The sequence below is a fragment of the Sceloporus occidentalis genome, unplaced genomic scaffold, assembly GCF_023333645.1.
Source record: "Sceloporus occidentalis isolate IW3139 unplaced genomic scaffold, rSceOcc1.0.p SCAF_9, whole genome shotgun sequence".
Lineage (NCBI taxonomy): Eukaryota > Metazoa > Chordata > Lepidosauria > Squamata > Phrynosomatidae > Sceloporus > Sceloporus occidentalis.
In genome coordinates this window covers 4142195-4154469 of record NW_028316989.1, presented here as the reverse complement: position 1 = coordinate 4154469, position 12275 = coordinate 4142195, and the positions used below count along the sequence as shown (strand labels likewise).

At 41.4% G+C, this 12275-nt stretch overlaps 1 protein-coding gene across 4 annotated transcripts in view; it reads left to right on the top strand.

Annotated features, from left to right (window-relative positions):
* The window catches only part of BIN3 (bridging integrator 3), a 70519-nt gene that overhangs the window by 36979 nt on the left and 21265 nt on the right, over positions 1 to 12275 (top strand). For all 4 annotated transcript variants that reach the window (XM_089538172.1, XM_089538175.1, XM_089538176.1 and 1 more), the window contains 2 exons: positions 1886 to 2022; positions 2337 to 2377. In XM_089538172.1, the coding sequence (XP_089394298.1) occupies positions 1886 to 2022; positions 2337 to 2377 (178 nt within the window). The remainder of the gene's footprint in view (positions 1 to 1885; positions 2023 to 2336; positions 2378 to 12275) is intronic.

Here is a 12275-nt window from a genome sequence, read left to right as displayed (position 1 = left end):
CCCTAGCAAACTGTATATGTTTTCTTGGACGTAAATCCTCATGTGTTCATAAGGGCTTGCTCCAAGGTAAGTGTGCATAGGAACTTTTGCTTTACTTTCATTATCTTGTCACAGCTGCCACAGAATAATTTTTGTAACTACTGGAAAGCTGCAAAGGCTTAATAGGCTGCGATTTGTTTTGTTTTGAAAGAGCTGCAGTGAGACAAAGCAGTGCTTAACAGCCTTGAGAAAAAAGCAGGCTCTGAGTGTCTAGCCACCATGTGCCTTTTCCAAAAAGAGCTTTGCTCATACAGCATTATAAATGGCGTAGTTAAATAGTATGGACTTGATTACATAGGAGCTATTATCTCGGCATTTACACAAATTCATTAATAGCTCTTCTTCCAAGCCATCAGTTAGTCTTCCTGGAAGGTTTCCCATTAGCATTTTAGGCACTGTGCAGTGTTTGCTCTTTGTGTTTCAGTTTATTTGCCAGGCATTAAATGAGTTCCTGAAAAGCTGGCTTATAAAGCACTTGACCCCAGGACAGACTGGAATGTTTTTGATAGCACTGGCCTTGGAACAAAAAGATTTGGGATCAGATAGCAGCTCTCTCAAGTGGTCCTGGGCAGGCCCTGATCTCAGAGCATTAGTTCTGCACCAGTACTACCAGTATACCTTTCAGGATTGTTGTGAAGATAAGTGAATGCAGCACTTTGGATAGTAGTGCATCCAGCTGAAAAGAGCTGTGAGGCTGAACAATGGATCTGGAAACCCTCAGTTTGGAGTTGGCCTCTGCTACAAAGTGAATCAGAACCTTAGGACAAGGCACTCTTTTTTCAATTTCAGTTCCACTTCTCCATTATGGGACTAGTAACAGTGGGATTTGCCTTTATAGGGCTGTTGTAAAGATGGCAGTAGTAGTAGTAGTAGTAATAATAATAATAATAATAATAATAATGTAATCAACTTTTATTTCTTACCTCCCTCCCTCAAAGTTCAAGATGGGATACAACATAGATTAAAACACATTGTACATTAAAATAGCCACCTTGTTTCCTGAAACGCTATTTAAGATTGTATGGTTGTGAAAGCTGGACAGTGGAGAAAGCTCAGAGAAAGAAAATGAACTTGAAATGTGATGCTCTAGAAGAGTTCTGCAGATACCACAGAGTGCTAAAAAGGCAAGTGAATGGGTTTAGATCAAATCAAGCCTAAACTCTCGCAAGATATGAAGATAACTAAACCCAGGCTGTTGTAATTTGGACGTATTGTGAGACAACGTGACAATAATGTTTGCTAAAGTGGAAGGCAGTGAGGAAAAAAGAGGGACCGTACTGCAGGTGTACTGATTCAGTCGAGGAAAACGCAGCCTGAGTTTGCAGGACCTGGCAAGAGCAGTTGATGGCCATTTTGAATCCCATTTTGGGAGAAAGGCAGGATATAAATGCAATAAAAATGGCAAAAAAGTTGAAAGAAACAAACCCTGGAGTAGCCAGAAGTCTACCTACAGCTTTGAAAAAGTGTGTGTGTGTGTGTGTGTGTGTGTGTGTGTGTGTGTGTGTGTGTGTGTGTGTGCAGTGATTAGTACAGCCCATTTAAAATGTGAATTCACCTTTTTGCCAGAAAAAAGCAATCTGAAGGAGCCGGGGACTGCAAAAGTGACTTGGGGAGCCCACTGTTTAGTAGTCATTTTCTATGTGAACTTGCATCTGAGGAAGTAGGTTGAAGTCTGTGAAACCTCATGCTACCAGCTAGTCTCAAAGGTGCTACAAGATCCCTTTGCACATCAACATCCTGTGTGAATTGTTTCTAGCAACAGCCCCCTTCCTTTATTGGTATAATTAATCTTGATCATTGACAATGTCTCCATCCCACCCCCACCCCCGGATTTTGTCAATAACAGCAATGTCAAAGTCCTCTGTGAAAATCTCGTCTGACTTACTGTCCAACCCACTCTGTGAGCAAGACCCTGCGTTCCTTGAGATGGTGATGGCACTGGACACAGCAATGAAGAGAATGGATTCTTTTAACCAAGAAAAGGTAAATTTAAATGTGTATATGAGTGAGTGAATCAGATGCAAGGGAGAGACTGAGAAGATTCTTGAGAAGATGTAAAGCCCAATTGTGCCTACTGTGAATCTTCCATTATGCTTGTCTCAGATTCCCCCAGCCAACATATTCACTGTTCATACTATATTACTTGGATGATTCCAAGTAATATAATCCAAATTTGTAACTGTTCCAAGTTCTGGACTAACAATATTTGGTTACTGGTTCTACTTGATATTCAAATAGTCTTCCTCATCAGTCCTGCTAAAATGAGTGTTTTGTTTTGTTTTGTTTTCTCCTAACAGGTGAACCAAATCCAAAAGACAGTCATAGAGCCTTTAAAAAAGTAAGTACAGTGGACCCTTGTTATACGCTGGGGCTTGGTTCCAAGATCTCCCATGTATAACAAAATCCGTGTATGCTCAAGTCCCATTAAATATAATGACATAGCAAAATGGTGTCCCTTATAAAAAATGAAAAATCAAGGTAAATGTATACTTTTTTGGGACATTTTCAAACCGTGTATGCTTGAATCTGTGTATAAAAAATCCGTGTATAAGAAGGGCCGACTGTAGTAAAGTAAGTTTCTGTATGAGTAGCAGCAGGCTTTCACAATCTGTCTGGAGAACCATAATGTGACATTAGGGCAAGGGATACCTGTCCTCCTGAATACATTTCGTGTAGCCCACAAAAGGCAAATGAAAATTTTGCAAATACCAACTTTTTGGTATTTGCAGTGGGGTGGGGATGGGAGACTACCCTGAATTTCTAGCCATTATCAGAAAAGAGAGTAGGCCAAACATTCCAACACATTCTATGTAAATATGTTAAGAATCCCAAAAACAGTTTGTCACAGAGGGCAGGTCTACACTTGCCAGAATACTCCAGGCTGTTGCTGTCCCCAAATTCACCCCTTTATTGCTCTCTTTTGCTGTGCATTTTCCACTCTTGCAGCAAAGTTAGTAGACTAGTGGATAAATGGTCCAGTCTTTTGGGAAAAGGACTGGACAGTTTGGCCTTTTGTAGTTCCATAACATCGCTGTGATTATGGGTTCCATCATCTTTATGGTAGAAGAGGCACTTCCCCTCCTGGGACTGAGGAAATTTAAAGGTGTTCTATTTAAAAGCACATCTTCACCCAGCAGTACATCTAACCCTGTAGACATACTTTTATCCTTGCAAGTCTGTGAGCATCTTTCCTATACTTTAAGTCTCATTAGCATTTACGGAGCTATAAGCAAGCATCAGAGAGACTCCTTAAATGTTTAAGAAGAATTTCTGTTACTGCAACCAAATGACTTTAGAAATCTTTACATTCACTTCTTTATTACAGGGAAATAGTGCAAGAGAGAATAAAATGACTTTAATAAGACAGTGAGTGAGACAAATTGCTCGGTAACAACTTTAGTTTGCACCTGACATTTTTGTTGGCTCTAAAATAATATTGTCTAAGCTCTTAGTGTGGCTGTCCTATGCACTGTTGTTCTATCTGGATTATGGAAAACTGTGCATGCTGTTTCTCCCTCCTTCTTTTTTCTCCTCCTTTGTTCAAACCAAGTGTGCCCCTCCATATATTGTTGGGCTGCAACTTCATCACCCTAACTGGCATGCCATGGTAAGATGGGATGAGAGCTGTTGTCCAACAGATTCCGGAGAGCTGTATATCCTTCATCCTTATTTGAAAGCAGGTGGACAACTGTTCAAAGGGGACCTTAGAAGCCATACCACCTTCTCTACCACCTGTTCAGAAAAAAGTGATTTTTTTTTTTTTGCCCCATAAGCCCCTGGGAGGCATATGGAGCCTTTAAAAAAAACACTAAGTCCTTCTACGGCCATTTTAGGTTCAAGGGAAGATTCAAATGTCCAGCAAAAAAAGAGAGGCAAAATTGCTCTCCATTCCCAACAAATATTGGGGGTGGGTTTGAGAACAAAACAAAATTTAGGGGGAAAAATCAATCCTGGGAAGCTGCATGCACTTATCCCACCCCTAGTTTAAGACCTGGATGGGGGGATGCATATGGAAACTTGCTAGGCAGAGGCTACAGAATTCAGAGGATGAATTCACCCTCTATTGCTCTTTAACTGCATTTCATGGCCACCAGTCATTTTCCCTTTCTGCCCCTATAGTGTTCGCTGGTCTGTCTCTCTTGCTGTTGCATCTCTTCCACCAAAGTATTAGAATTCTGTCCTCACTAGCATTATCAGATTTATACTGAAAGGCCAAAAAGCAACTAGGTTTATGAAAGGTACACAGTTTACCACAAACATGGTTCCAAGGGCAGGAATTGTATCCACCTTGGTTTCTAATGCTTGTGATGTGTAGGCTAAAATGGATACCAGTATCTGTCATTATCTGTAAGATAGGCCCAGGTGAAGAAAAATAGGAGTACAATTCAGTTCTGGATGAGGAAATTCTGACTTATATAGATAATATCCTGGCTTATGCTGACCTCTGATCTGGCAAGAATTGGAATGTGGCTTCCAGCTAATAAAAAAAGGAGGCAGAGGGTCAATTAGGGTTTTGAAGGGAATGTTCTTTGGTTTCCCGGGTTCTTCTGTATTAAGAGGGAAATTTGAATATTTAGTCTGTACAATTACAAATGAGGCCTGGATTAAGCTAGGAGATAATTAAATGTATATTGTGAAAATTGTATTACTCATGAACACAGATTGTATTTCAAGGAGGTATATTTCATTTGTCTTCAGCCTTCTATTTAAAATAAATTCATCACCCCGACTCCCACCACACCACATCCCTGCATGCACACACATGGTTAAATTTGCATCATCTCCCAGTGAAATGGAAACCTGTAGCATATAAGAAAATAGCCCATGGTAACGTTTCAGGAAATGCATGGTTAGAATGAAGTACATGTTGACAATGAAGTGTCAAGAGAACCAGGGTGCCAGAAGGATAATGGCTGTGTTTACCAGGTAACACTAAGGTGACAATGAACTGGGCATTTGCAAGAGAACCCCAGGGCAGGGGGGAAAGTCTGTTCCACGTTTCTCCTTGCCCCTTCCTCATTTTCTCCCTGTTTAGCTCCCAAGCCTCTAAATAAGCCTAGTTGAGAGGAGGAAGAGATTAAGAAAGAGGTTTCAGGGATAAACCAGTGGATAATAAATGTCCATGCACATTCCCTCTGCCACAATTCCCTTGCAGACACATGTACTTGAAAATATACATTTGCTTGAGGGGAACATGTAGCCCTTCATCAATAGATACTCACATACTCACATTATTCATCTTCACAACTACAAGGTAAAATAGATTACTATTTGTTCTCATTGAGATCCAGCAGTTTGAGCATTAGACTCTGGAGATCAGGGTTCGATTCCCTGCATTGCCATTGAAACCTGCTGGGTGACCCTGGGCAAGTCACACACTCTCAGCCCCAGAAACCCATGTGATAAGGGGTCCCCATAAGTCTGAAATGACTTGAAGGCAACAACACAACAACAAGAAAATTTGTTCTCATTATATTCCCATCATTATTTGAGGTCGTGAAACCCAAGTGGGCTTCTTGATGATCTGAGAGTTAAATACAAGCAAAAGTGGGTTTCAGACCATTTCTTCAGTTTACAGGTTTAAAATGAAGGTCTTGATTACTTATCCCTGAAGGCTAGGGCACTTTTTTTTTTGTTCTTCTGTCCTCCTTTTTGTGTGCTGCTTTTCTTCCTGCTCCCAATTCTCAGTCCTTGGGTTCCCTATTTCTAGTCTCCCCATTCCTCAGTTCTCCTCCACATACACTTCTTTGTGGTCCTGAAAGTTGAGTGTAGTTGAAACATGTATTTTTATTTTTGTTTCCTGCTTCACACTTGCGTTGGCTGCACTTTAGGGTGAACCTGACTGATTCCTCCTCCCCCGCGTTATCTGTGTATGTGAAACAGGGAGCTGAGGGAAAGAGGGAGCATCTATGCATATGGATTCCAGTGCATTTTTGAAAGCCGTGGGATCCATTTGTGTATTAATGAGAGGCACCATAGGCATTCAGGCTTGTGCCCTCCCTTCATCCTGATTTAAGAGTGCTCCAATAACGTGCCTTGGAGATTAATGAAAACTGCCTTGGGATGCTTTCACTTGTTTCCTGTTAGGTATTGCTTTTCCCGAAGGAGCTCATCCTCCCTTGCCTCTCCCAGACTCCCCGTGACCTAGAAATGGGCTTTGATTCTAACAGCTGCACTTCATTACTCCCCCTTCACTGGTGGTCCCTACCGTTTATTAACGAAAGACATAGATAAATTCAATCCAGGCAATTATCATTAGTAGCAACGTATGGTAATCAAAGTCACACGCAGGATAAAACTCCCTGTTCTCTAGTGCAATAGTCCAAAGCTCCAGGAGGCACTTGGCCATTCTGACAGGCCTAATCGTTTCTCTTCAAAATCAGCAGCTGATCCAAAGGGGTGGGCACTAGGCGCTACATTTTCCCCGGGTTAGTAAGATTAGAAATAGTTTCATTTCTTTTCTTTTCTTTCAATTAAAGCAGTCCCCTGGTGGGAAATTGCTCGGGGTTAATTTCAGTTCATTTAAGTTTTTAAAGTGAGAATGCTGTGTTCTGCAGTGTATGGGTTGGGCAGGGTATGACGGGGGGGGGGGGGGGTTTGTTGGAAAATTCACTCCAGAGTTCAGTGAAAAGTCAACTGTATGCTAGCTCACACTGCAATCTTCAGGTTCCTATTCCACAACGGGGCATCAAAAGCGTGCACCACATTGGCTGCACCCATTGTGGATTACATTCTCTGTGCTTTGGAAGCACATGGAGAAGCTAGGATGTTTTTATTTGACAGCTCGTTCACATATCACCTTTCATATCCAGAGTCCCAATTCTGTTTTCACTGCATTAAATTTGACTGTTGCCTAGTGGCAGTTAGCAGCACAATACTAAATAGGTAATAGTTTGGGTTCCCCAAGACTCGTGTTTCCTATTCAACCAGGCTATCAACTGTCCAAGTCAAGTACTCAGCCAATGGATGCATGCAGTGGCTGTTGTTTGTTTTGCTTGTTGTATTTTGCAGAGACAAATCATGGCAGCAACTGTCTGCAAACTCCCAGCGCCTGCGAACAGACAATATCAATCTCTCTATGTTGTTCTCTATTAAACTCTATCAGGACTTGCCCTCAACTTTCAAAGCAAGACATGCTTTAAGGCAACTTACATTACTTTCCAGTGTGTTTTCCTCGGCTGCTGGGAGCGATGGCCACCAAATGCATGGAAGGGTGCTGCTTCTAGGCATCGGCGTCCCTAAGGGAAGGATAGAATTAGAAGATCCTAGAGCACTCTCTTCCACAGCAAGGGATGTTGCAATATGTTGACTCTCCTTGGCTCAAGAACAGATGGGAAGGGGCCAACATAGTTAAATGCTTGACACAGTTGGCAGTTTTTCTTTGGAGATGCTGGGTTATGTTGGCTGGCACGGGCAGAATTCCTACTAGGCCTGAGGCTGAAGTGACAATCCCTGTTCTGAGATAACCGTGGGAGTCAAAAAACTGAAAGGCTTAAAATAAAAAAAGCTATACCATTGGAATTCATCTTTGTGAAGACCACCAGCAGTATGGAAGCGATGCCTCAAATCCATATGAAGATATTGGCTGTGGGGTTGTGGACAGAGTCTGAGGTTGGTTGGACAGAGCTAGTGATGTTGTTTGTCTCTAATATTTCTCTCTGCTGCCTTCTGTAGAGTTTTGTGAAAGCTAAGCTTTTGCCATAATTAGAACCCAGAAGCCTTTCTGCTGCAGCATGTTACATAAGCTATACTATTAGCAGTGCATGGGTGAGTGCTTTGGCAGGTTTCCACAACAGCTGGAATCCAGGGGTGGGTGTTAAGCATTTCCACTTCCCTGGCCCAGAGACCCTCCATTTGTGTGACCAGGTTCAGAAAACTTTTCCTTTCCTGAGCCAGCTAGTTCAAATAGCCTACATTACTAGTTCATCGCCTTTGCTAAGGATTCTCATTTGTTCTTGTAACATATGTGGTGTGCATATACAAACCTCTTTCTTCCCCTTCCTCTGTAACCCCATAAATCCCATCACTTAATCACACAGTCTCAGTCTGTGAATCTTTTCTCCGACAGTGAAAGCAGATAACCCAGCCTTGCAGCTCGAAGGGAGGGAATTGGGGACCGGAAACGACAAAAGCCGCTTTCATGTCCTTACAGGTCTCTAATGAGGATTTCCATGCATAAAGCTAGCCACATGGCATTCTCCTCCCTTCATAACTCCCTCCCTTATCTGGGGGCTCTTGGTCTTAATCCCTAGTTGCTGTTGGTTTGAACTGTCATCTCATTTTCGGTTGGTTTTTTACTGTAGTCGGAAAGGATGGCTTTAATTTCCCCTTCCTGGTGGGTGGACAGGCCTGGGACGGACGTGTGGGCACAGATTGTGGAATGGCAAGCATTCCTGAACAGAGCCCAAGTGCCTTGGCCTAGCTGTGCTCTAGCTTGCCTCTGTCACACTTCTTCCTTCCTCATGTGTGCCCTCCTCCACACACATTGGTTGTGTTACTTTTTCAGACATAGTTCCTGTTTTATTCTTCTCTTGATTTCTGTCCCTTCTTTCTCCTTTCACAGATCCTTTCTTTCCCTCCTCCTCTCCTTTGGCCAGTTCTTCGATTATTAAGGGGGGATACACTTTCTTGCTTTGCTTATATTCTCCTTTTCACGTGTGATATGCTTCTGATATTCCTACCCATGTTTTATTCCCCTTTACATTTATTTTGACAAGGGGATTTGAATCCTAGTTTTAAGAGTCTTAATCCAACACTCATGCTGGCTCTCACACTGGTCCATACTTTTAGAGGAAAAACAGTTTTGATCACAAGTAAAGAGCGTTTGTTCCTTTTTAACCAGGTGGCATAGCACAGTGGTAGGGGTTTTGGGGGGCTCTTGCTAAAAGGCAAAAGTTTTATACGTCTGCATGTGGTTGATTGCGGATCTGATTGAAATGTATTTGTTTTGGAAAGGTGATGATTAGTGTGTAAATCCGCTACTTTAAAAGCATGTATTGTTCAGAGATGATTTAATTTGTAATAACATATGGTACAATGGCAGTACAGGCAATAACATTTAATATTCATGTATTTAAATACTCTTACCCCACTCCGTATCATATGACCGCAGGGCAGCACACAGTTTAAATTCAATTTAAACAATATAAACAGTAAGAAGTAATGCATAAAGCATATTAAACAATGTGATAAGTTAAAACAAAACATTGGTTAAAGTGTACAGGTCCCCCTCCCCGCAAAAAATGTGTTTTATGCAAATGTATTTGAAACCAGCCAGCCAGACCCCATTCTTAGCTCTGGCCATGTGCCTTTATGGAATAACTTCATGAACTTTAGTGGTGTGGCTTTGGATTTTCACTGTCATCAAGAGAAACAGCATCTGGCATGTTGTTGTCAGCCTTTCACAGCAGCATAAAGGCACAGGCTGCATTTCATATACACAGCACACAGCTCGACAGCGGCATCTCAAACCTGCCACAGAAAGCTTGGAAGAATCGTTGACAAAATGTTTCTCAGGCAGGGAGAATATCGTTGAGGAGATTTCTGAGTAAAGTGGGGAGGCCGCCTTGGAGCACGCTAAGATAATGATGGTACTTAACATTAACTCAGCCCCTTGTGTTTTGAAAGTGTCAGGAGATGGTTAGGCGGTTGAGATTGCCCACTTGTGCTTCCACTGTTCTTATCCCAGTTTCTAAAAGAAGAGGAAATGCATTGCCAAGTGTCATTTTGCAAGCCTGGCTCCCAGCCATCCCTTGTAGAGCAGTGGTCCCAACCCTTTTCCGACTTGTCTTCGGCTGCATCCCCACTGCAGAAATAATCCAGTTTGAGATCACTTTTCCAGTTTGGGAATCAGTGCTTTAAGATGATACCGAGGAAATGCAGTTTGTATGGCATGTTTAGTAATGGCACATTGTACAGCTTGGATGGTCTCTTTTCTCTCTCTCCCCCACTACTCCAATAAATGGTGTGGTAGTCCTTGTGAAACTGCAGTTGCTGTATCTACAGAGTAACTGCCACCTCAATCCCTTTACTGATGCTATTTTTAAAGCAATCTTTTGTGCAATGTTCCTCCCATTAGTATCTGAGGGAAAAAGCATCACTTTGTTAAATCAAAACTACCAGAATGCTGCAAGCAAGAAAAACAGACAAGTTAATTAGTTTTTAGCAACATATTTAATTCAAAACTAGCTGAATATGTGTTTTAGGCTAATGGCCATACTTTCATGGCCTTTACATAAGCTTTTGTAACTGTTTATTTCAGACAAATAATTGATTTATTATTATGCATTAGATGGAGTAAGTTCTAGTCCATAAAAGCTTATGCCATAATAAATCTGTTAGTCTTTCAAAGAGCAACAAGACTTTGTGTCGCTTTTGCTGCAACAGACTTAATATGGTTATCATGTGATAATGAGTTATGTACCAACATTAATACACATGATGCTTAACAGAATAATACAAATTATTTTTGTTGTTGTTGTTGCTGCTGCTGCATTCATCCATATTCTTCTTTTTCTCCAATATTGGGACACAAGGTATCGTACAAATTATTAAATTCAGATTAAAACATTCAGAAAGTTAGTGGGTATGTATGTATGTATGTGTCTATATGTATGTGTCAGTGTGTGTGATTAAAAAAAAACAGTTAAACACTCTATAGAGTTAAAATCATTTAAACTTCATTAGAAGACAAACTTAAATTCATTTCAAAGACATAGCCATGTTAATCTGGAAAATCTGTGTAAAGGGCTCTTGTAACACCCTTGGGACTAACTGAAAGAGATAAGCTAGTAACATGAGCGTTGGTTGACTTGAGTCTGAGTAAGTAGACACAAGCCTACAAAAGCTCATGCTACCAGTTTTTTTCCTTTCAGTTAGTCTCAAAGATGCTACAAGACCCAATTGCACATTAAATTCAACAAAACATCACACTATTACACTGGGCCCTTGGTACCTGCTGAGGTTTGGTTCCAGGATCCCTTGTAGATAACAGAAATCTGTGGATGCTCAAGTCCCCTTAAATAAAATGGCATAGTAAAATGATGTCCCTTAATATAAAATGCCAAAATTAAAGTTTGCTTTTTGGAATTTATATATATGTTAAATATTTTCAATCCGTTGATTGGAGGGCTGATTGTAGTAACCTATCACAGTCTTCCTAAAAGCCTGATGGTGAAAAGGAATCAAGAAGGAAGGAGGGAATTCCAAAGTCCAAGAATAGCCACCAAGATGGCCCTCTCCTGTTTTCCCCTCAAATGTGCCTGGGAAGGTACTGTGACAAAGTGCCTCTACAGACCTTCATATATCCTGGAACCGAGCCATAGAGGGCTTTACAGGTCATAACTAGCGCATTGAATTATGCCCAGAATCAGACTAGCAGCTATTGGAATTTGAGAAGTCGAAGGCTTTCATGGCCGGCATCCATAGGTTTTTGTGGGTTTTGGGGGCTATGTGGCCATGTTCTAGAAGAGTTTATTCCTGACGTTTTGCCAGCATCTTTGGCTGGCATCTTCAACTATTGGAATTGTTCCTACGTGGGATTTGTGTGCTTCCTATTGCCTGTCTTTTTTCTTCCTCAGTGTCTTCAAAACTTCTCAAGAATTGGTATGTCTGTTGGTTTGCGTATTTGAGCCAGTTGCAACTTGTTGGGTTCTTCCTTCATGTCTAATCAGAAGCTTAAATGAGTATCCCCATGCATACTTAATGCCTTTATCTCTCGGACTTGTAATGATCAGTTTAATCTCTCTCTGTTTCACCAATATGATAGCAATCTTCAAATACTTGGAGGGTTGTAAACACAAAAGCGGGCAAATATGGGTCTTTCCCCCTCCCCCTTCTTCCCAGAAATCAGAACTAAACCTAATGGACTCAAAGGAAGGTAGATTTTGGTTGAATATTAGAAGGGACATGATGATGTCAGCGGTTTTTGCTTGTCCAGTGAAACCACTTACTTAGGGGCGAGTGAGCTGTCCATTGCTGGGGGACCTCCTTCATTGAGCTTTTTCCAGTTCTGTGATTCTGTGTCAATACTTGGCACTTGAATATTGCTTCCTGCTAATATGCGCTCCAGGGCCTCCTGAAAGCTACCAAATGAAGTAAGTAAATATAAAGCATGAACAAGTCATTAACTGCATACATTTTTCATATGTGTATCCTCAGAGGAGTGCTTTGATATTCCCATTTCCCACAGAGGTAAACAAACACGCGGGCACCTACAAAAAACTTATGTACATATA